This window comes from Suncus etruscus, chromosome 5 (assembly GCF_024139225.1).
Source record: "Suncus etruscus isolate mSunEtr1 chromosome 5, mSunEtr1.pri.cur, whole genome shotgun sequence".
Taxonomy (NCBI): Eukaryota; Metazoa; Chordata; class Mammalia; order Eulipotyphla; family Soricidae; genus Suncus; species Suncus etruscus.
Window position 1 is genome coordinate 10,612,622 of NC_064852.1, and position 24,803 is coordinate 10,637,424.

General features: G+C 48.6%; 1 protein-coding gene across 1 annotated transcript in view; it reads right to left on the reverse strand.

Moving 5' to 3' along the window:
• RGS3 (regulator of G protein signaling 3) overlaps positions 1-24,803 on the reverse strand; it is a 140,626-nt gene that overhangs the window by 69,905 nt on the left and 45,918 nt on the right. The window contains exons 13-16 of the mRNA XM_049774164.1: positions 16,216-16,412; positions 14,144-14,227; positions 8,211-8,322; positions 1,360-1,403 (exon numbers count right to left, since the gene is read on the reverse strand). Of these exons, the coding sequence (XP_049630121.1) occupies positions 1,360-1,403; positions 8,211-8,322; positions 14,144-14,227; positions 16,216-16,412 (437 nt within the window). The remainder of the gene's footprint in view (positions 1-1,359; positions 1,404-8,210; positions 8,323-14,143; positions 14,228-16,215; positions 16,413-24,803) is intronic.

Consider the following 24,803-nt stretch of genomic DNA (forward strand, 5'->3'; position numbering starts at 1 on the left):
TCCTCTAAGACAAGTTCCCTAGGACTTGGAGGCAAGAGTGACTTAACAGCAGCAGAAGGCAGGAGTGGGTGTAATGAATGCTGGCTTGGAGCAGAGGGCATCCCCACCCATCTTAGCAGAGACCCCAGGCTGGGAGCAGAACACACACTGAACAGAAGTGACATGACTCCACGGCACTCCACTTTTCATCCCCAAGGACCCCCTGCTTGGATAAAACCATTGATTTAATGGTATTTTATCTATCCAATTGTATTGACAATAAGTGGTTTGCTTAATTGCCTCGCAAACTGCTGCCCATCCTAGCTTCTGTTCAGACTGGAACAACAGGGCTGCTCAGATCCCTCTGAGTTGGGACCCTCCTGCTTCCACCCCAGACACTCAATACTTCCCTTACTTAGCATACTTAACTGGGGCGGTCCAGAGAATGTTAGCATTGGGGTTTTCTGAAACAGTGATGTAGGAGGCTCATGACTGGGGTTTCTTAGAAAATGATGGACCAAGAGGTGGGCACAAAAATCAAGGCAGGGAGCAGGGAGATGGCTCAGTATCCCAAAAGCTTGTTTTGCAAGTGTGAGGTTGCAAGTTTGATCCCCAAAGTTGCTTCTATGAGCCCAAAGCAAGTCCCAACAGTTCCACTGTTTGTACCTGGCAGCTTTGCTCTCTGAGAACCCCACAAGGAATTTCTAGCTACAGACAGGTGTGTGGAAGCCCCCCCCCCCCGTATGTGATCCCCCCCCAATAGTGAGGATGACCACTAGAAGAGGTGCAAATACTATAGCCAGGAGTGCAATCCTGAGAGAGAGAGAGAGAGAGAGAGAGAGAGAGAGAGAGAGAGATATGCTCTCAATGACCCTTGTGAGCTCAACAACAAGAATATGCCACTCAAAGAAGGCAGACTGCCATAAGTACCATGGCTGAGAATGTGTGTTGAATACTCTCATTGCAACAGTAGGAAGGCAGGGAAAGGGAAGCCCATAAAAATAGCAGGTGCACAATCGATATGGTTCCCCAATCCCTGCCAGGAAAGGTCCCTGAGCAGAGCCAGGAGTCAGCCCTGAGCACTGCTGGGTGTGGCCCCAACACAAAACAAGCCAACAGAACCTGGGAATTCTCTAGAGAAGGAGCTACAGAATGAAGCAATGAAGTGGGTCACGTGAATGAAGTGGAATCAGGCATTTCCCAACCCCCCACTCCTGCAGCCTTCTGGCCCTCAGGGTATGTGGGAGGCCCCCTCTCTTCTGAAAGAGAGAGAAGCAGAATTGTCCTGCCACCAAACCAGAGTAAGGTGGTGTGCATCAGAGTGTGGCCCAAGAGCCCATGTCTGCCTCAGATCTTTTGCACACATGGCTCAGAACTCACCTCTGCCAGGTACAGCACGCAGAACTTCAGGTCCTCAGAAGAGCCTGTTGGGAACAGAGGTTGAAGCTGGCATGAAAGTGAGCCCCCGAGTTCCCAACAACCCCCCACCCAGTCCAGCGCACTGTGCTGCCCAGAGGGCTTGGAACTTCCTGGAAAAAAGAGGAAACAAGAGTAGGCAGCAGGGCAGGAGGACTCTCGGGGGCAGGACCGCTAATAACTAACCAGGTTGAGTCATTGCCAACAGAAGAAGCCAGCCCTGGGGAGTACTGCGGTCTCACCACTGGAGGGAGGGAAGTGTGGGGGGGGGGGCAGGAGCAACCTCAAGGCCTCTCGGTGACTGTGCCAAGTGGAGGGCATAGCCAGCTTGCCCAGGGGACTCCCCTTTCCACACTCCCTGCCATACTTGCTGCAGGGACCTTGAGATGACACCCAGAACATCAGTTTTTTTTTTTTTTTTTCCAACATGGCCCCTGCCTGCCTGAAATTCAACAGGAAGCCAGTTTGTTCCTGTCGGGAGCAGGGTGGTGGGATCTGTCTCACAGGGTGATATGTGTGATAGGAAGCAAATCCAGGGACAGTGGCCTAGCCCAGGACCATCCTGGCTACGTGTCTGTAATGTCCACTCAGCCCTGTTCTGAAAGCCAAAACTCAACCACTGCTATCTTAGACATTGAGGATGGGCTGTGCACATACAAGGAGAAAGAGGTAACCCTGGGAATCAGAAGCTCCTTCTGGGGAAGGAGAGAAGAGGCCCCCAGAGAGGTGAGAGTGTTGTGGGTAAAGGTCTGAAGACAGACCAGAGGCCTTGGGTAGAACCAGGGAGAAAGAAAGTCAGAAACAGCCTGACATTCTCCCCTAAAATCCACCCCCCACCCCGGACTCCCTGTAGGCTGCTCATCAGACTTTGGCAGCATCTTCTCCTGCCCTGTTCTCCCTGCAGAATCTAGGCACAGGTCAGGCTGTGTCTGACTTCAATGTATTTTAAGCAAATCATCGTATCCAGGCTAAGACTCTCATGAGAGAAAGAGCCATATCCCATGTTCTAAGTAAAAGTTTCAGGCACTATGGGGGCCAAAGAGCTGGTACACAGTGGGTTGAGCACTTGACTTGTACTCAGATGACTCAAGTTCAATATCCCTAACGGGAATGATTCCTGAGCACATAGATAGGGTTAAATCCTGATTACCATTGGGAGTAACCATCAAATATGAGTTTTGGAACTGCAGGGTCAGCAGAACCTAGAGCCAAACACTGGGCCAGGGATTCCCATTCCAGAGGGTTCCAGTGGGAGAAAGCAGAGACCTTAGGGGCACTGAGCAGTTTGAACCAGGGAGAAAGGGGAAACAGTAGTATTCTGTCCCCCAAGCCAAGCTCTAAAGCCTATGGCACTTCCTAACTTCCAGCCCCACATCTGTCACGTGATCCCCTACTGCACCCTGGGTAATCCCCCAACACACTACTACCCTAGAGAAGGTGCCAGAGAGACCAGAACAAGTAGCAAAGTCAAGTTGGCCAAAATAATGGGTAAGAAAGAGAGAGGGGCAGGCGTGATAGTACAGTAGGTAGAGCATTTGGCTTGCACATAGCTAACTGAAGTTTCCTTCCCAATATCCCATATGGCCCCACAAACACTGTGAGGACTTATTCCTCAGTGCAGTGTCAGGAGCAATCTCTAAACATTGTTGGGTGTGAAAGAAGGAGAAAGAAGAAGAAAGAAGAAAGAAAGAAAGAAAGAAAGAAAGAAGAAAGAAAGAAAGAAAGAAAGAAAGAAAGAAAGAAAAGAAAGAAGAAAAGAAAAAGAAAGAAAGAAAGAAAGAATAAGAAAGAAAGAAGAGAAGAAAGAAAGAAAGAAAGAAAGAAGAAAGAAAAGAAAGAAAGAAAAGAAAGAAAGAAAGAAAGAAAGAAAAAAGAAAGAAAGAAAGAAAGAAAGAAGGAAGAAGGAGGAGGAGGAGGAGGAGGAAGAGAATGAGAAGGAGAAGGAGAAGGAAAAGGAGAAGAAGAAGAAGAAGAAGAAGAAGAAGAAGAAGAAGAAGAAGAAGAAGAAGAAGTAGAAGAAGAAGAAGAGGAGGAGGAGGAGGAGGAGGAGGAGGAGAAGGAGAAGAAGAAGAAGAAGGAGAAGAAGAAGAAGAAGAAGAAGAAGAAGAAGAAGAAGAAGAAGAAGAAGAAGGAGAAGGAGAAGGAGAAGAGGAAGAAGAGTGAAGGAGGAAGAAGAGGAAGAGGAAGAAGAAGAAGAAGAGTAGGAGGAAGGGGAGCCTGGGGTGAGCCTAAGAGTAAGTTCTGGATATATCTCTGGGCAAAAATACCTCTGGGATTGGGGCTGCCAGCCAGAGCCAGATAAAAATACCCCATACGGGGCTGCTGAGATAATACAGAGGTTAAGGCGCTTTGTCTTAAAAGAGGCCAAGCCTGGTTTGATCTTCCACAGCCCATAGGATCCTCGGAACACTGCCTGAGCACCACCACAAATAAACTCTGAGCAGAGTCAGGTGTGACTCCCAAACAAGTCTCCCACAAATAAATGTGGACTTATAATAAATCCTCAACTTCCCCTCTAGAGATGGGAGACACAGAGTGGGGTGGGTGGGCGGCTGGTCAAGCATCCATTGCGTTGAAAGAACTTCTCATTGAAAAGCTTTCCTCAGGCCCTGGCTGTGCTGAGGGTGAAGACACGGAGGGTTCCAGGCTGGGATATTCCTCGACTGCTGAGGTGGAGAAACACAGCTGGAGTGAGAGACAAGCAGCAGCGGTGTGGGACTATGTGGTGGCAGGGAGACAAGAGGAAGTTCTCTAGAAGGGAGTCTCACTCCAGCTAGAGAGGGTGCCTGAGGAAACTTCTTGCCAGCTTCCTGGGCTATAAAGCCACCCCATCCCCCCCCACTGCCCTCCTGTCACTCACCCCAAACCCCCCAAACCTTCCCATCTGGTGCAGCTGTCCTGGGAGGAAGGACAGATGGAGTAATATGGGGTAGAGCTCAGTAGGGCTCCAAGCTGCCCATATGGACAGTCAGCCTTGAGAGCCAAGGGGGCCGGGCAGGAATGGTAGATGCAGGAAGGCCCCACAGCTTCCATTCCCCATCTCCACCCAGAAACCCTTCCAGAAGGCTGGGCTTGGGGCTTTGCAGAGCAGTAGGGGAAGGGCCAGTGAGACTCACACATTCGGGTCTGACGCCTGCTCTAGTTTTTAATGTTGAACCAGAGTCACTGGTTCCTGCCCCATGCTCTGGCCCCGCCTGACAGGAAAGTGTGGGCTGAGCAGGGGGATCCCCACTCAGGGGCTCCACCGCCAGCTGGGTGGGGCCCAAAGAATTTTCCATCCCAGGTGTGAGATGTCGCCAGAGCCTGGGGAGATCCCAAGCTTCGCCCACTCTACAGTCTAGGAGGGGTTCTGAGAGAACAGATGCAGATCCTGAGACCCCAGAAAAGAATTCAGGCTCACTCAAGGCTGGTGGTGAGCTGAGACATGGACCCCCACAAACCTGAGTGCTGCCTTCCCTGGGTCCCCATTTCTCTCTCTACCCACTCCAGACCACCCGCCCTGTGACAAGCTTTGAGCCTGGGCTGGAGGAAGACCAACACACAGTGGATGGAGTGAGAGTGCCACAACCATTTCATTTCAACCAAGTCATTTCTAGGCTGTCCCTGAGAGACCAGGGAGACACAAGAAGGGACACCCAAAGAACTGTGGAGGCCATGAACAGGCGTGGACAGGAAGGGGCCACAATGGGGCCTGGTGGGTAGGCCAAGATGTTGAATGGTTCACTCCAGTTCTCTGCCTGTTCCCATTACTCTGCCATTGAGTCCCGTTCATGCCTGGGAATATAGGGCCTAGGTGGACCCCAATCAGAAACCCTATAGAAGTGTTCATCCCCAGATCCCAAATAAGGCAATGCTCTGGCCCTATTTTGGTCATTCACTCATTCATTCATTCACCTACAATTCATTGGGTTCTTCTCACAGGTAGAACCAAGCCCTTAAAACCAGTCACATGAGAAGCCTTTGGTTACTTCACGGGAACCCATTTGCCTCCCGTGGGTTTGTTCCCAGAGTTTGCTCCCAAACTGAACTCTCCCATCTAGGTTGATTCCAAAGAGACAAGAAGTCGAAAGTCAAGGACAGTGGATCTGAGGCAACTCAGTGCACAGAGGCCAGACTGGCTCCCAGAAGCAGCTCGCCAGAGATTCCCTCAGTCTGTCTGTGCTATCTCCACTCACCCAGGCAGCCTAGCATGCTAGGACTCAGAACAGAGGTCCCGAGGCTCAACTCTGCCCATAGAAGATGTTCCTGCTTTAAGGGAATGAGAGGGTTGTGGAAGGGGACAGGGAGAAACCTATGCTAAGATATGGGGACACTAGGACACAGATGAAGTGTGAGTGCTGACCGGCACCACTGGAGGAGATTGGCACCAAGCTCTGCCCCCTGACATATGGACACACACACCTCTCCCCTGGACAGGCCCACCCTCACTCTCCACCAGCGGGTCAATCATCTTGGATGGGAAGACTGGGTCTCACATCCAGGGACCAGGATTGATCACAGGCCACTGGCTCTAAAAGACCCTCTCCTCACCTCCTAGCCCCAGGCCATCACACAGGCCATACAGGATGAGAGAATAGAGATCATTCTTGCCTCCAACCTCAGGCCAAGCATGGGGCTCCACTAGGGGCCAAAACAGCCAATACCCAGGCTTCTTTCCCTTGGAGGGTAGAGGCTACAAGTCAGGTCCCTGTCCAGCTCTACAGGAAGGGACTATAGAGACTGGAGGGAACACAGGTGGCCACTCCTCCCTTTTTCTTCATCAGCTCAGCAGAGAAGGGGCATTCAAACCCTCTTCTCACCAGGACCCAACCAAGCCCAGGCCCCTAACCTCCCAGCTGCTACCCTGGCCTCCGGGTGCCCGTACTCCCTCAACCTCATGCCCCCTGATTTCCCCCTTTTCTCTCCTTCCTCTTAGCAGGCAGGCAGCCAAGCAAAGTAGCAATCTGGGCTTGCAGCCCAAGTGACAAGAGTGACAGACAGAGAAAGGGTTTTATAATCATGCAGCACAGAGGCCACAGTGACCCCAGGACTTCTTTTTGTTTGTTTTGGGGCCACACCCAGCAGCGCTCAGGAGTTACTCTTGGCTCTGTACTCAGAAATTACTTTTGGCAGGCTCAGGGACCATATAGGATGTTGGGGATTGAACTCGGGTTGGCCGTGTGCTAGGCACACACCCTATCCACTAAAGCAATGGCTGGTGTGAGGAAGTTTAAGTTTTTGTTTTTTGGCCACATCCTATGACACTCAGGGGGTACTCCTGGCTCTGCACTCAGAAACCACTCCTGGGATGCCAGGGATCGAACCTGGCTTTGTCTCCAGAAGGCTGCATGCAAGGCAAATGCCCTACCACTGTGCTATTACTCCAGCTCCCTCAGGACTTTTTAACACTGCCTGGGTCCTGGATGCACTGAGCTGGGGGTGGGAGAGAAGGGCAGCCCAATGTGAGTGTACATACTTGTGACTGTGTGTAGATGTGTGTGTACATGTGTGTGAATGCTATGTGTGAATGTATGTGCCACGTGTGTGTGTGCCTATGAAGGAGTGTGCGTGGTGGTGCAGGCATGCAGAGGAAGCCGGAAGAGGTGAAGCGGAATGGAGGAGGGCAAAGGCCCCAGGAATTCTCACCTGCCCCCTCCCATGAGGTTGGGGGTCCCTGGGAGCTCCTCAAAGAAACATGTGTCACCAGTGTCCTGCCTGGCACTAGGGGACATGCTCCCCTGGGTGGCACAGGCAGGAGAGAAACAGAAACGAAGCTGAGAAGTTGTAAGTGACTTCTTGCGGGGTGGTTGGAGTGGAGGTTCCAACACTGCCTGGGGTTTTCAAGAGGAAGAATGGGGGAGTCGAGGGGAGCACCCAGCACACAACGCAGGCTTGCCCATAGGCAGGAAGTTTCCTGAAGCAAAAAGCGTCAAAACAGAATTCTTGGGCTGAGGCCTGTTTTCCTCCCGGCTGCTCGCCTTTGCTCAAACAGGTCTGTTGTTGTTTTCATTCATCTGGGAGAGGAAACCGGGCCCCTTACAGGGGAGGCCATAGACTGACCGCAGGCGCCAAACCAAACCCTGCCAGCAGTCTCCCCAGTCAGGTTCCTGGCCCCAGCTCCACCATTTGGTGGAAATTTTTTTTTGGGGGGTAGGGCAGAGATGCACTGCATACCCCTATGTGTTCAGCATGTCAGTCCAGCCCCAGAGCCCTCTGAGCAGCCTTGTCCTGGGCACTGGTTTGAGGGTTGCAAGGAGGGTTAAGGGAGGGGTACCTCACACCCAGGAGGTCCACCAAACGGGTCTAAGGGAGTCTGCACCACAGCTGCCATTTATTTCTATTTGTCTCCCTTAGACCCCAAAGAGCAGATGGTCTCAGAGCAGTGGAACAGAATGCCCAGAGCAGCAAGGGGTGGGTCAGGCCTTCCACACAGACCTTTGCCCCATCTCACCCCATCCCACACCCTTCCTGAAATGGGGCAGGAGAGCAGAAGGCTTTGCAAGAAAATTTGGGGCATCTAGAGAGGTCACAGAACATTGGAATGCCACAGAGCATTGGGATGCCCAGTCTGGAACTGTAGTAGTTCTAGCAGCCAGGCAAACAGCTTGGCCCTAGAGCATATATATGAAGCCCTGGGTAGGATTCCCAGTATTCCACCCCCTTCTCTGTGTTTCCCACACGTACTGTCAACCTCTGGGCCCAGGGGCAACTGCTAGAGAACTGGACCCACCTAGGCACATGGCCACCCCTTCCCCTCACCATGCAGGCATAAAAAGGCAGGGGAGACTGGTATGTAGGGGAAAGAGGGACGGGCCTGGAGCCCTGTGGCACCTCACCTTCCTGCAGCTTCACACTCTGCAGGTACAGCGGGTTTCTCAACACGTTGCAGCGACCAGGCTCGTCCTCCTTGGTGAAAAGCAGCAGGTCCGAGTAGGCAAACAGTGTCACCTGCAGTTTGGGAAAGCACAGTGGGCTATTTGGCTTTCTCCCAGAACCCAGCACCACCATCTCCCTGTGCTGTACACCTAGGGACAAAGTCTTGCCCCTGTCCCATTGGGCAGCACCAAGGATGCTAGTGATAGGGGAAAGATTTCATAGCTTCCCATCAGGGAAAAACCAGACAGACACCCGGAGCACCTCCACCAAGCTTCAGGCCTGCAACATTTTACTCGCCAGAGCAGGACAACATAAGCAGAACCTAAACCCTCAGTTTCCAAGGCTGATGTCTCATCCCCTTAGTCTACCACCCTGGTCACACACATCCAGGACCCAAGCCTTGCTCCACCCTAGAGCTTCAAAGAGAGCCCCCTTTTGCTGGAGTCTTGAGGTCCCATCCCTTGAGACAGTCAACACAAGTTTGTTCAGTTCTCTGCACACTGCTGGCACGGGGCAGAGTCTTCTCTTCTGGGCAAACAGAGGGGAGTCCCGCCCTGTTCCCAGGACATGCTGTATAGAGTAAGAATCGAAGCACTGTGCCCTGGGATATGCTACAAACAAATCCTTTAAAATGAAGGTGCAATTTAGAAAAAAACAAATCCAGTTACTTACATTCCCATACAGATAGGCAGGTACACAATTTTTTTTATCTCTCTTATGCACTTGCTGCTCCAAAAATAAAGGAGAATGCTATTTTTAAACATTATAGGTAGACTAACAGTCATGCTCAGCATATTTTTAAGCATTCACAAATCCACTTGAGCCTCTTAATGCCACTGCAGATGACGCTGTCCTTTGTTTCGCAAATCCTACCTCAACCTTTGGTCAGAAGCAATGCAATCCAATTTTAGATTTCTCCCAAGAAAATAAACCTATTCATTCCGCGAACTTTCTTGTGAGGTGTTAGAACCTGACTCTTGATCGCTACTGAAGAAAGAAGCTGCCAGGAGGGCTTGGCAGGGGTTGGCTAAGAAGGGAACCTTATGTGTGTTGAATCGAAGCGAAAGCTCACAAGGGCCAATGGAACAGGTTGCTCTGAGACTCTGATTCCCCAGTTCCACCTCTAAGGCTCTCACCTCCAGAAATATTGATCTAAAGCAGACTAAGAAAGCACAAAAACATGCATCCAGAGAGCAACGAAGGACTAAAGCCTGCTTGTTCTACAAAGGCAGAATGCTATGCTGCTTTTTGAAGGATAAAAGAGAAGGATGAGAGTCAAACTGAAAAAATCTATCAACCATGACTCAAAACAGTGCCAAGTTCAAAATATCTCAAGTATCATGTAGTTTTGTAAAACATAATGAATGCATTTGCTTGCCTATTTTCATACTTGTTTTCTTGTTTAAAGCCCAAGCTAGTACATTCTTCACTCTAAAACTGGTTTTATACTGCCGAACTTCTAACTTACTATAATTTGGGTCAAAAATCTGCTACTTTTGTCACTTAAAAAAAAATGTATGTTTGGGGCCAAAGAGAAAGCACAGCAGTGGAGTGTTTGCCTTGCGTGCGGCCTACTGGGGAGGAAGCCATTATAATTCCTGGCATCTCATATTGTCCCCAGTCTGCTACTGAGGAGATTTCTGTGTACAGAGCCAGGAGTAACCCCTAAGCACTGCTGAGTGTGACCCAACAACCAACCAACCAATCAATAAATAAGTAAAGTTTTCAAAAAATGTATGTTTTAGGGGTCAGAACGATAGGAACAGAGATAAGGTGCTTTCTTGGCCCTGAATGTGGCCAACCAAACTTTGATCCCTGGCACTATAAGTGTTTTTTCGAGCGTCACCAAGGAATAATCCCTGAGCAGAGAGCCAGGAATAATCCCTGAGCACAGCTGGATCTGGCCCAAAAAGTAAACATGAAAAAGACAAAGAAAGACTTATTAAAGATGAGCAGAGGAGACAAAAATCCATCAAGTGGAGGGAGGCAGAGCCAAGGACCCCTGCATTGAGAAGGATCTGAGGAGAAGACTCACAAGTCCATGCATGGGAAAGGAGAAGGCGAAGCCCCCAGTGTACATACTTCACACTCGACTGCCTTGCTCCAGGGGGCTCTGCATGCAGCTGCCTCCAGTGGTGGAAAGGCTGGGGTGGGGGGAAGAAGCCTGAAAAAGCCCCAAACTAATGAGATTTCCAAGAGAACTGGAAGGGCCCTGAGCAAGGTGCGCAAAGTGCCTGGCTCTGCTTTGGCCCCGATCCCCAGAGCTGAGAACCTGGTCTAGACAGGAAGTGCTTACGACCTGTAAGAAGAATTTCCCCAAAGGTCGGGTCAGGGAAAGGGCAGTGTTGGCACACAGCAGGAAGCAGGGTAGAAGGGCAAGCGTGCCAGGCGAGGGCAGGCTGGGTTCTCGCTACTCACCAGCAGAAGCCACACCTGCCCAAGAGGAAGAAAGGCGTATCTTCAGACCCAGTGACCTGCCACCTGACACAGCTGGACTTGGGGACACCTGATGCCCGTCCTATCTTTGCTTTGAGGGCACATCTGAAGTTCAAGGCTGAGGAAGCATTTACAATCAAGGGGTGTCACTTCTCTCAAGGAGCTCAAGGCAAATCTCCAGGGAGTCTTGCCCAAGGGCAGGGCTGGCAGAAAAGACCTTAGTTGACCCTATTAATGCCAACTCCACTAGTCTGTGAGTGAAGTCCTGGGCACACACAGTGCCAAAGCCTCAAGTACAATGGCTTGTCTACATTTTAGATGCTCAGGAGAGCTTGCACAGACAGTTTAGGGAGACTGGTCCAGTATGCTCATCTCTAAGCACAATCTTCAAGCTCATAACATCTGGGACATCAAGTCAACATGAAAGACTGGAATGCAGGAGCAGGTTCAGTCCGAGGACTAGCAGGGTTCTGTTAAACCTATAGGGAGCACTTTTCTATAAAACCATGGCCAAAGGAGGGGCCACCTTTATAGACTTGAGAGCAAGCTCATATGCCACCATCAGCAAAGTCGTAGGGAAGTCACAAGAATAGACTTCTTGAAGTTCAAGAATTACTCCTAACACCCAACCAAACCCTGAAGTACTACTAGTTTTCAAATTGATGTCTTTTGTTTGTTTCATTTTCAGAGGAGAGGGCCCAAATTACTCAAAACTTACTCCTAATTCTCTGCTGACAGACCACTTCTGGTAGGGCCCATGTTCTGGAGAACCTACAGAGTGTCAGGGATCAAACCATGTGCAACTGGGTCAATCATGTGCAAGGCAAGTGCCCTACTAGCTGTATTATCTCTCTGGCCCTAAACTGATGTTTGTTTTTGCCCTGAATAACCCAATAGCAGACACCTAGCTCCACATACCCTCCCTGTTGTATATCAAAAGGGAAAAATGGAATTGATTTGGCTTTTATTTTTTCCAGATCATTTTCTTGCTCTTCAAAAGCAATCTCAGTTATAAAGCTGCAGAAATCACTAGACTAAGATTGTGGGAACATATTTTTGAGTTCAGACTCTGGGCTTTGGTGCACATTGGCTTGTCTGTTTTCAAACAAATATGCAAGTGGGCGCCTTATGGGAAGCACTGCTGGTCATGGTGACCCCAGGAGTCCAGTTCAGCTCACAGAAGCCTCAGTTTCCTCATTTTCACAGTGTAGACCACTATGCCTCTCAGGTGGAAGCTATCAGAGCTGACTGGAATCAAGTGTGTAGAACGCATGTGGGTGAGATGATCCCATGGGTGCTCAGCGTTTGAAGACTTGGTGGTGGGTAGGTAAACAAGAACGTAAATGGAGGTGTCTTTATGTTTCAGGAGTTGATATTTCCAAATGCCTTCTTCTGAATTCTGGGAATTCCTGCCACATCTCACTTCCTGAGCTTTGGCCACCTGAACCAATACTAATTCACCAAGCATTGATCTCTGTGGCATCTTGCTCCTCAAACTCAAATCCTGCTCATACAATCACATACACACACAGCTAATTTAGTAGACAGATTGAGGTTCCTAAGAACACCCCTAAGGAAGAGATCCTAAGACTTAACTCCAGATGCCGAGATAGGGAAACTCATGCCGTCTTCCCAGAGCAGCCCGGAAAGGGACGAACTGTTTGGAAGACATGACTTTTAGCCTAGTTTCAGAAACAAATATCGGTAGCTCACTGCATCAGACACAATTATACAGAATGTTCCAGAATGGTGATATTGATGGGGATCTTGCGTTCATATAACCTTTGCTGCTTCCAACAGACACTCTCTTTCTCTCATCCTCTCTCTCGATCTCTCTCTTTACACACTATATAGACATCGCATAGTCACACAGTCTCACACTCAGACATTCTTTTTTTTTTAAACTTGATTGATTGATTGATTGATTGATTATTGGGTCACACCCAGTGGCACTCAAGAGCTACTCCTGGCTCTGAGCTCAGAAATCGCCCCTGGGAGGCTGGGGGACCATACGGGTCACCAGGAATCAAACTGGGTCCTTCTTAAGTCAGTCACATGCAAGGCAAAAGCCCTACTGCTGTGCTATCTCTCCGGCCCCTGGTGGTTCCAGTGTATATAAGACACTCTTATATACATTCCCACAAATACATACTCACACACAATCTTTCTTATATAATGCACTCTCACGCACATGTTCCCACACACATGATCTTACACAATTCATTCTCGCATACACACACTCTCATATATATTGTATCATACACTGAGACACACTTACACACCTGTTCTTTCACACCCTCGTTCTCACATAGGCACACTGTCTCAGACATTCACAGAGACTCCCACACTCACACAGACACTCACATATGCACAGTAATACAACTGCACACAATCACATATTTTTTCTCTCTCTCCCTCTCCCTCTCTCTCTCTCTCTCTCTCTCCCTCTCTCTCTCTCTCTCTCTCTCTCTCTCTCTCTCACACACACACACACACACACACACACAGTGTCCAGAAAACACTGATGTAGAAGGGAGTGGTGCCAGGGTCCGGATATATAGCATGGAGATAAGGCATTTGCCTTTCATGAAGAAAGTCATTGGTTTGAATCCCGGCATCCCATATGGTCCCCCGAGCCTGCCAGGAGCGATTTCTGAGCGTGGAGCCAGAAGTAACCCCTGAGCACTGCCAGGTGTGACCCAAAAACCAAAAAATAAAAAAGAAGGGAGTGGTGCCAAGTGACCCCACTGAGAGGTAGAGCTGGCCTTTTGCTCTCTGCCCTCAAGTTTCCTGAACTATCCACAGCCCTGAGCTGGCTGGCAGTGCCAACCATGCCATGCTGCCAGATCCGACTCAGGATGTCACCTGCAGAAAGCCCATGCCCTCCTTTCTCTTTCCAGGTAGACTTAAGCTGCAGGACCAGGATCCACAGACAGGCTCGGGGGAAGGCATGGGTGCATGAGATCCCCATGATAAGCCTGGCCTCCTAGCTCCTGTGGGCATAGCCAGAGCCCAGGGAAAACCACATACTTAGTCCTGTGCCATAGACAGGCGTCGTAGCAATTCCACCCTGAAAGCCAAAGTTATCAGGGACTATGAAAACTTTCTAAAGGCCCGGAGAGATAGCACAGCAGTAGGGCATTTGTCTTACATGTGGTTCACCTGGGACAGACCCGGGTTTGGTCCCAGACATCCCATTTGGTCCCCCAGCCTGCCAGGAGTGATTTCTGAATACAGAGCCAGGAGTAACTCCTGAGCACCACTGGGTATGGTCCAACAATCAACCAATCAATAAATAAATAAAGTTAAAAAAAAAAGTTCTAATGCAGCTTTGTCAGGAGGTGGTGAGCTCCCTATTTCCTAAGGATTGAAAAAGCTGAGTAGAAGACAGTGGGACAGGGGCTGAAATGGAACCACCAGAGGCATGGAAGCCTCCCGGGGAGTCTGGCTTGCTCACCTTGGATGCCTTGTTCCTCCCTTCGTACAGTAGCAGTTCTTCTGACAGCAGAAGCGTCCGTGCAGGGTTGCAGAGATCTAAGGGCTGAACAACAAAGAGTGTTCAAAGCCAGCCACGTCCTCCCCACACTAAGAACCCATTCGCCCACTCATTGAGAATGGAAACACTCCTGTCTCATGCAGAATGGCAGCTGTCACCTCCCACCCCCAGACCCTGCGACAGTAACCCTTTGGCAGGAAGTTCAACCACATGCCCATTTGCCCTTTCCCCCTTCAGTGGGCTTCCTCCCAGCCCCCTGAGCCCTGTGGTCAGTCCTGTGTCTTCCTCACAGGAAAGTCCCTACAGTTAGGCCTGGTCTTCTCAGGGATCAGGGGAGGATGGCTTGTGTCTTCTTCAAGGCCAGGTTTTACCACACATATGAGCCAACAGGAGCCTTCGACTTCTCAGCAATGCCCATCATCCTGTCCCAGAGCCTCTGAGGAAGTCACAGACCCAGAGAAAGACCTCTAAGCACTGAGCCACCAATTGGGCTACACTCAGGGGTGGGGATGGAAGACATAAAGCCCCTCCTTAGGATTTCCTTTGACAGGAGCTCTGATTCTGTAGTACTCAGAGTTGGGATTTTGAGGTACTCAACACGAGCAAGGGGCTGAAAGAAAGGTGACAAGGAAGAATGTGAATTCAGTGTAAGCACCTGATAAAGCAACAGAGCCCCCAAGAACAGAGATGGGGTAGAACCGTCCCAAAGCAGCAGCTCCAGTAAAAATGACAGAAAGGCAAGAAAAAGCTAATCTTCAAGCCAGTGAGAAGAGACAGTGTGAGATAACTGGGGTGGTGGTGATGGACGAGTCTCACCATCTTGGTTGCAGTTCACTTTACAAGGGGCTGGAGACATAGTACAGGAGGTAGGATACTTGCCTCCCACATGGCTGATCCAGTTCAATCCCTAGGACTCCATATGGCCCCCTTCCCCTGTCAAGAATGATCCCTGGGGGCAGAAGGAGGAGTAAGCCCTGAGCACTGCCAAATGTGTCACACACCCCCAAAATAAAAAATTTAAAAAATGCACATAGAAGTTTAGGCCTTCTGTGGTTGATATGTTTTGCCACAGAAAGGCTTTTTATTCCAAACAATTTTGGAAAACATGATTGCAAATGAGAATGGATTCCTGTGGATGCCAAGACTTTCATTAAACTCAAAGGAAGGAAAGTGAAGGACAGACTATGATGAGATGGTTGTCTGGGGAAGAAACTGCCATGCCATCTACAGTGAATTCTGAAATCTGGGTTGAGGACCCAGGCAGGGCTGGGATGGTCAGAAAAACTGAGGCAGGCAGGGGTGGAGGACACATTACAGTGATACTGTGCAAGAGAGGCTGAACTTTCTCTGGAAAACAATTTGTCATTTGCCTAAAGAGCCTGTAAAATGTTTATGCTCCAGGAGCTGGTCATTACAGTTCTAGAAACTTCTAGCAGGGAGCATAATCAGAGACACAATCCTCTTGTGGGGATTTTCATCACAGGCTTATTTATAGCAATCAAAGTCGACATAACCTACAAGTCTGAATAAAGACCTGCTTTGAAAAAAATAAAATAGAAAGAGGCCATGGCCACAGATTAAAATAGTGTGCTGCCACCACCGCACGGAGCACATGACGTGGGGAGTGTATGAGCTACTGTGTCTAAGGAAAGCCTGAGTTGGTGGGCACATGGCAAAGAAGAAACAACGAAGAAAGAAAGGGTGAATGGACTTCAAGATCCTACTAAAACCAGGCACTGTGTTTGCTCAGACCAAAGAGAGCTGACGAGCTCTCAGGCCTCACAGCTTGCCCTTGGCCATTTTTCCAACACAAGCCACACAGAATTAGGCCTCAGCAAACAGCAGCACTGATGTGTCTGGCTGATCCCAGAAGAACGGGAGGTTGAGGAGGCAGATTAGAGGAATCCTCTCAATGCCGGACGTCCCTGTTCCCTGAGAGGAAGCCTCATATTCTTGAGCCCATGAAGTGGCATCTTTTCCCACAGGGGATTTATACCTGAAACTGATGTGGATGGTTCCAGCAAGCTGCTCACCTGGACAAAGACGGGGAACACCAGGACCTTGGGGGCCAGGGTGACGTAGGTGCCGTAGTTAGAGTGCGGCGCGTGTGACCTCAGGCCCGGGCAGTTCTGGTAGTTGCTGTGACCCTTCATGGTCTGTACTGTCTTCATCAGTCGAGACTTCTTGCCCAGGCCCACAGAGGACTTGGCTTTACTGGGGGTCCCTGATTCTGGGCAATGGAGATGGGGATACTGTGAGTGGCAGCCCACACATGAAAGAATCTCATTCCAGCTGCTCACCCCTTCCTACACACCCCATGGTAGGCATGAGTGAGGTGTGGGGAGAAACAAACCTCTGAGAAGCTTCAGAGAAATCTCCTGTTTGCATGAGCCACAGGACAGGAAGCAACCCCAGGACAAAGATGGAGCTGGGACCAACCCTGATCCCAGCCACCATGGAGTCCCTCTCTGGTAACCCACATTCTGGTCAGACCTCTTAGCTCAGCCTCAAATTGAAGACATCAGGAAATTCTCCTCATTGAGACTTCAGAAGATCTGACCTTCAGACCTTCTGGAACAATAGGTGGGAGTAGCAACAAGACAGCAAACTCCCTTTCCCCTCTGCCTTCCTCACTAGTTGTCCAGCCTGCTCATGGGGGCACTTTCCAGGCCCTGGGCAAAGGGGCAGGGCATCAGAGACAGGCTTCTTCTAGCACAAACTGGGGTTCAGTTCCCAGTCTAGAGGAAGCATCAGTATCAGCTGCTTCTGTATGTGGGCAAAGCCCCCACCAGCCAGGCCTGAACCTTCTCCTCACTGCACTCACAACCACTGTGCTCATAACCACTGACTTCCTTCCCTGAGAGTCTTGATTCCAAGTAGCACCACGCTATGGTGTATGTTTGTGTATGTACATTTATGCTTGCCATGTATGCACATGTATGTGTGTTTTCATAGGAATATATATATGTGTGTGTGTGTGTGTTGAAACTCCAATACATCACCTTTTCCCAAAAGTCCTGAACACAAGGACTAGAACCTGATGAATCCCTACTTTCTTGCTTCCTAAGATGCCTCCACTTGTAAAGCATACTAGTCAGGTTTCCCGAAGGGACTCTGGGAGTTCACATCTTTCTTGGCAACTTGGGAAACTCCCAACAATTCCACTACTTTACGAATCATGCACATCACAGATGCGGGGAGGATAGGAGGAGAAAGGACAAGATCCCAGAGCTGCAAGAATAGCAGCTGCTGCTACAGGACATGTAGAGGGGCACTGACCATGGAGGGCTCCAAGTCTCTGTCTATCATATTGTGACCTATGGACAGGGAGCAAAAAGTCAGGGATTTGTGGAACCAGAGAAATAGTACCAGTGGGGGCCAGAGCAAAAGCGCAGTGGTAGGGGTTTACTTTGCATGCAGCTTACCCAGGATGGACCTGGATTTGATCCCTGGCATCCCATATGCCTCCCCCCCCCCCAAGCCAGGAGCGACTTCTTTGCTCAGAGCCAGGAGTAACTCCTGAGCTCAGTGGGTATGCCCCCCCCCCCAAAAAAAAAAGAAAAGAAAAGAAAAGAAAAGAAAAGAAATAGTACTAGAGGTCAGGTGCCTGCCTTACACACAGTCATCCCTGGTTCCATCCCCAGAACTTCATAGGGTTCCATGAGCACCATCAGGAGTGACCTCTAAACACAGAGTCTGGAGCAAGCTCTGAGTAAGCTGGGTGTAACCCAAACAAAAACAAAGACAAAGTCAGGGACTCTTGGGCCCCAAATGGAAGAAGGACAACACCAGAACAGCCAGGGTCTGCCCTGCTTGGGCCCTGTTCCATGTAAGGACTGTCTAGTAGTCCTTGGGGACCAGGATGGCCAGGAAGGCCAGCCCAGATTTCTTTCTCTGCTGCTGCAGCCCTGGGGATCATGGCAGTTAGGTAGGAGGGGTGAATGAGTAGGTGACTGGAGCCCAGTGACATCTCAGGGGAAGGTCCCCACCCACATGAATGGTATGGCAAGGCAGGGTCTCCAAGCGAGTTCAAAAGGCCTCATACTTGTTTTCTTCACCCACTGTCCTTTGTCCTGTGCATAGTGAGGAAAATGTCAGCTCTTCTGCAGGTGGACACTGATGTTACTGCTTCTTGGTGCAGCTCTTACAGTATAACAGCCACTTCCTGCCTCTCAGGAAACTCATTGGGCAAAGAGTTGAGAGGGGTCGTAGGAAGTGGGTGAAGGGGGCAGAGTCGGAAAAGAAACCACTGGCTCCTCAACTCTTCAGGTCCGGGAGGCACAGACTCAGCCAGTGATTAGTATGGGGTCACCCCCGAACTGTAGCCCTGACCTCAGTGCCATCCCGAGCTGGTCAGTCTTCCTCAGACCTACCTCCAAATAACACAAATGCCACCTCACATGCCCAGTACAGAGGTAGATGGGCTGCAAGGGCATGAGATACCCCAAGCCCATGAGTCAGTCAGTTTTTGTAGCTATAAGACCCCCCCTTGACCTCACTGTGATTGGGGGTGTCACAGAGCCCTGCAATGACAGTCTCACTTCACTGTCTGGAAGAAGTGAAATCACACAGGATGGGAAGTGGGCATCAGAGGTCAAATAGATCAAAAGTAGTGCCAGACACAGACCTCTGAAGAAAGGGCATTTTCCATTCACCCCTGAACCAGGGAAGCCATCCACGAAACATCCAGTCTGGTCTATAACATCATCTGGAACCAATCCTCTACCACGGAAGACCCTACACTGCTCAGACATCAGACCTGCTCAAAAGAGACTTCCCTTAACACTGAGAAGACTTAACAACAACAACGACCTGCTTACAGGACAGGGCTCCCTGCATTGCCCTTTGATTGTGAGGTGAAACGAGAGGACGCTCCACATCCTGACTTCAATGTAGGATATGAAGATTCCAGGATCTTTAATACAGAAACATGATACCAACAACAGAGACTGTGTGAAAAATAAAAGTGTGTTGGCACTACAGACAGTGTCTTGGATTGGACGATCTAGCTTGCCTGGAGCCTAGAGTTGGTCTTGTGCCAGGAAACTTCAGGGGTCGGGTCTCTTTGTATTTAGGCCAAGGTTATTTCTTTCCATGTCCCTCATATTTTGGTGGGCCTATGCAAATAACAATTGCCACTCTAACACCATTTTATTGTACTCCTTTGACTCTAATCCTTAAAAAGAACCCACTTAAAATTTGAGGTTAACTTAAGCTAATATGCATGTATATGGAAATGTAAAAAAAATACTATGCCTGTAATGTTTAAGGAGTTACGTATGTTTTATGGCTTTAGATTGCCTTGTGTGCTGTTAAGAAATATTATAATGTGTTACAATCTGGGGACTTGAGGGACAAAGTAATTGTACATGGATTCTGTCTTATTTATCTTAATGTTCTTTGGCTGAAATTTCAAAGTTAAGATATCAGCAAGGGAACTTCTGAGAATTATGTTATGGGTGATTGTCCTTCCACTGTAACTTTACCTTGTCCTCTTTCTTTGCATCCTTGTTCTCATAATTAAAAAAAAAATTAAAAAAAAAAGTAGTGAATAGATTCTCCCACTCAGTGGGTGGCTCTTGTATCCTGGGCACTATTTCCTTTGAGGTGCAGAAGCTTCTCAACTTAATATATTCTCATCTGTTAATCTCTGTTTTCACTTGCTTGGAGAGTGCAGTTTCCTCCTTGAAGATGCCTGTAGTCTCAATGTCCTGGAGAGTTTTGCCTATGTGTTGTTCTATATATCTTATGGTTTGGGGTCTGATATCGAGGTCTTTAATCCATTTGGATTTTACCTTCGTACATGATGTTAGCTGGGGGTCTAAGTTCAATTTTTTGCAAGTGGCTAGCCAGTTGTGCCAACACCACTTGTTGAAGAGGCTTTCCTTGCTCCATTTAGGATTTCCTGCTCCTTTATCAAAAATTAGGTGATTGTATGTCTGGGGAACATTTTCTGAGTATTCAAGCCTATTCCACTGATCTGAGGGTCTGTCCTTATTCCAATACCATGCTGTTTTGATAACTATTGCTTTGTAGTAAAGTTTAAAGTTGGGGAAAGTAATTCCTCCCATATTCTTTTTCCCAATGATTGCTTTAGCTATTCTAGGGTGTTTATTGTTCCAAACAAATTTCAAAAGTGCCTTATCCACTTCTTTGAAGAATGTCATAGGTATCTTTAGAGGGATAGCGTTGAATCTGTATAACGCCTTGGGGAGTATTGCCATTTTGATGATGTTAATCCTGCCAATCCATGAGCAGGGTATGTGTTTCCATTTCCGCATGTCCTCTCTTATTTCTTGGAGCAGACTTTTATAGTTTTCTTTGTATAGGTCCTTCACATTTTTAGTCAAGTTGATTCCAAGATATTTGAGTTTGTGTGGCACTATTGTGAATGAAAGGGGCTAAAATCCAAAATATACAAGGCACTGACAGAAATTTACAAGAAAAAAACATCTAATCCCATCAAAAAATGGGGAGAAGAAATGAACAGACACTTTGACAAAGAAGAAATACAAATGGCCAAAAGACACATGAAGAAATGCTCCACATCACTAATCATCAGGGAGATGCAAATCAAAACAACAATGAGATACCACCTCACACCACAGAGAATGGCACACATCACAAAGAATGAGAACAAACAGTGCTGGCGGGGATGTGGAGAGAAAGGAACCCTTATCCACTGCTGGTGGGAATGCCGTCTAGTTCAACCTTTATGGAAAGCAATATGGAGATTCCTCCAAAAAACTGGAAATCGAGCTCCCATACGACCCAGCTATACCACTCCTAGGAATATACCCTAAGAACACAAAAATACAATACAAAAATCCCTTCCTTACACCTATATTCATTGCAGCACTATTTACCATAGCAAGACTCTGGAAACAACCAAGATGCCCTTCAACAGACGAATGGCTAAAGAAACTGTGGTACATATACACAATGGAATATTATGCAGCTGTCAGGAGAGATGAAGTCATGAAATTTTCCTATACATGGATGTACACAGAATCTATTATGCTGAGTGAAATAAGTCAGAGAGAGAGAGAAAAACGCAGAATGGTCTCACTCATCTATGGGTTTTAAGAAAAATGAAAGACATTCTTGCAATAATAAATTTCAGACACAAAAGAGAAAAGAGCTGGAAGTTCCAGCTCACCTCAGGAAGCTCACCACAAAGAGTGATGAGTTTAGTTAGAGAAATAACTACATTTTGAACTGTCCTAATATTGAGAATGTATGAGGGAAATGTAGAGCCTGTTTAGAGTACAGGCGGGGGTTGGGTGGGGAGGAGGGAGATTTGGGACTTGGGTGATGGGAATGTTGCACTGGTGATGGGTGGTGTTCCTTTTATGACTGAAACCCAAACACAATCATGTATGTAATCAAGGTGTTTAAATAAAAAAAATATTTAAATAAAAAAAAAGTAGTGCCAGAGAGACAGTAAAGCAGGTAGGCTATTTGTTGTGCATGTAGGCCTTCTGGATTCAACCCTTGGCACCACTTAGAATTCTCCAAGTTCTGCCAGGATTGAGCTATGAGCACAGAGCCAGGAGTGAGCCCTGACCACAGAACCAAAATTAAGCCCAATTTGCTGCTGGACCTGGCCCAACCAAAACAAACACAAACAATAGGTCCAAAGTAGAAAAGAGCACCCTTTACTGGACCCCACACTGCCTAACCCTGACCCTCACGGACACCAATTCCTGCTGCCTTTGCCCAGTACAGTAAGTGTGTGAAACTCCCACTATTGCAGCAGCCCAGGCATGGGCCTTCAGTGTCAAAAGTGGGAAAAGCCCATGTGCAGAGAAGACCCCTGTGGCCTGGGGAGCTGAGCGTGACTTTCCCAGAGTCATTCAGTCCATGGCAAAAGGCAGGAACCACCCATGGGGCAGTCATGCCTTGTGCCCCATCTCCAAGCAACCTTGGGTGGGGTGTGAGCAGTCCACAGGGTTCTCTGAAGTTGGTTTCTGAAGTTTCCTTCTCTAAAGGATCCAAGAGTATCACCCACCTACTGAGATTCAGAAGAAAAATAATGCCTCACCCACCCATCTAGGTTTCACCACCCACCTTATTTTCACCTCTGACCCCAATCTCCTTCCCACATTACTTCTCAGCCTTTTTTAGTTCCTCTAACATTTGCTTCACTAACCAAAACACAGTAATTCCTCAGCTTCCAAGGCTCAAACTCTGCCCCAGCTGTGATGACTCAGGGCCCCACTCCCTACCCTAGGCCATAGATAATGCCCAAGGCACCAGTGCCCCCAGGGATTCTGCCAAACCCAGGTCAGCAGGCATCCTGGGCCCCATTCAACTGAGATTGGCTCCACACTCCTTCTGAGAAGAGGTGAGGCAGCTCAGCCAGAGGAAGGGACTGAAGCTGGCACCCAGTGATAGCTGGTCTGAGTTGTTGAAGTAGAGTTTTGAACCCTGAATCCCACCCCTTCCTCTGGGTACCCTGAAGACTCAGCACAGAGCTGAGATATCCTAGGAGCATGGCATAACTTTTGAAAGCTCAAGTTCTCCAAAGGACAAAAACAAAAGATAACAAAACCAAAAATTCTGGGGCCTGAGCAGTGGCACAAGCAGTAGTATAGCATCTGCCTTGCCCACGCTAGCCTAGAATGGATCGTAGTTTGATCCCCCAGCGTCCCATATGGTCACCCTAGCCAAGAGCGATTTCTGAGTGCATAGCCAGGAATAACCTCTGGAAGTCACTGGCTGTGGCTCCAAAACAAACAAACAAACAAACAAAAACAAAACAAAAGTTCTCCAAAGGGCACCCTCTAAAAGTTCCCACTGGGACTTACATTATCATTTTCTGTATGTCCCTGTCCCTGACAGTGATAGATGTATTCCCTTAAGTTTCCTGTGTCTGTATTCCCACAAGAGAAGCAGAATGTAGGGGGCAGGGAGGTTCAGAGGGAATGAATGGGGACATGATCTTACTTCCTCAGGGGTACCCAAGCCTCTCACCCCTGCCACGAGTCTCCTGTCCTGGACATACCCAGGCCCTGGCCTTCAGAAGACCCCTACTTAGCAGACATTTGTCCACATGATAGAGACCTGGAGTCTTTTTAGAAATGGAGAAAGGTTGGGGCCAGAGAGATAGCTTGGAGGTAAGGCATTTGCCTTTCATGCAGAAGGACGGTGGTTCGAATCTCGGCATACCATATGGTCCCCTGTGCCTGCCAGGGGCAATTTCTGAGCATAGAGCCAGGAGTAACCCCTGAGTGCTGCTGGGTGTGACTCAAAACCAAAGAGAGAGAGAGAGAGAGAGAGAGAGAGAGAGAGAGAGAGAGAGAGAGAGAGAGAGAGAGAGAGAGAGAGAGAGAGAGAGAGAGAGAGAGAGGAAGTAGTGAGCCTAGAGAAGAGAGGTGGAGCCTAAAAGGTCAGAAAGTGTTATATCTGAAACCCTATCTACAACAGTACTGTAAACCACAGTGCCAAAATTTATTAAAAAAAAAAAAAAAACAATGCCTCTCAGAGAGGCAGGCATGTGGGCAGAAGAGAAATGATGGTGTACTGGTGAAGGGAAATGGACTTAGGTGAAGGGATTGGTGTTGAAATATTGTATACGGAAATCCAATCATGAAACTTTCTTTGTATTTCAAGATGACTCAATACAAAAATACTTAATACTTTTTGTTTTGTTTTGTTTTGGGGCCACACCTAATTGTACTCAGGGATTACTCCTGGCTCTGTGCTCAGAAATCACTCCTGTCAGGTTCAGGTTCAGGGGACTATATTGGATGCTAGGGATTGAACCCAGGTTGGTCACATGCAAGGCAAATGCCCTACCTCTGTGTTATCACTCTGAACCTTTAATAACTTAAAAACAAGACAAGCAAACAAAAACAACTCATTGTCAGCTTCTTTACTCACAGAAAACAGCATCTTTCCAACAGACCAACCCCAGTGGCCCTGAGGCCTAGCTTACAGAGAGCCAAAGGGTTTCATGTGGAGCTCTGAACACACTGCAAGGTCTGTAGTGAGCAAGCCTCTCAGCTTCCTACAGCTGACCAGGGTACAGTGGGGTACAGAGGAGCTGGGAAAGGTCACTTCCCCAGAAGGAAGTTGAAGGCCGTGAAAAGACAGAGAAGAAAGACTCAAGCATACCCAGGGAAGACCACCCCCCGCCTTGAACTCAGTTGGTCTGGATCCAGGGGTCCAGCAGGTGGTTGAGGTTATAGGGGCCCACAGGCCTGCAGCTCCCCTAGTCCCCACTCTCAGGTGCTGGAAGAAGGAAGTGGGTTTGAACCCAGCCTCCCTCCACAATGTGCTAAACATAGGTCTGGGATTCAACAGCCCGAGGAGAAGACTCTATTCAAAGGCCTCTTTCTCTAGAGCTCAGTGTTCAGATGCCACTGACACAGCAAGCAAGGGTCTCCTTTTGGTCAACACATCTCGAAAGTGGATATGATTAGCCCTTTCCACAGTTAAGAAACTGAGGGGACACATTCTTTGTCAGGTCAGAGTTGGAAGTCCAGCCCAAGATGTCACCATCCACCCATGGCTCTCTTCCCTGTCATGGTGCCCTTGTGGCCTCTAGCCCCTAAAAGCAACCTGGTCACCTGGGGCAAGTCCCCAGTGAAGGTCAGTAGTGCTGGACAACCTGTCA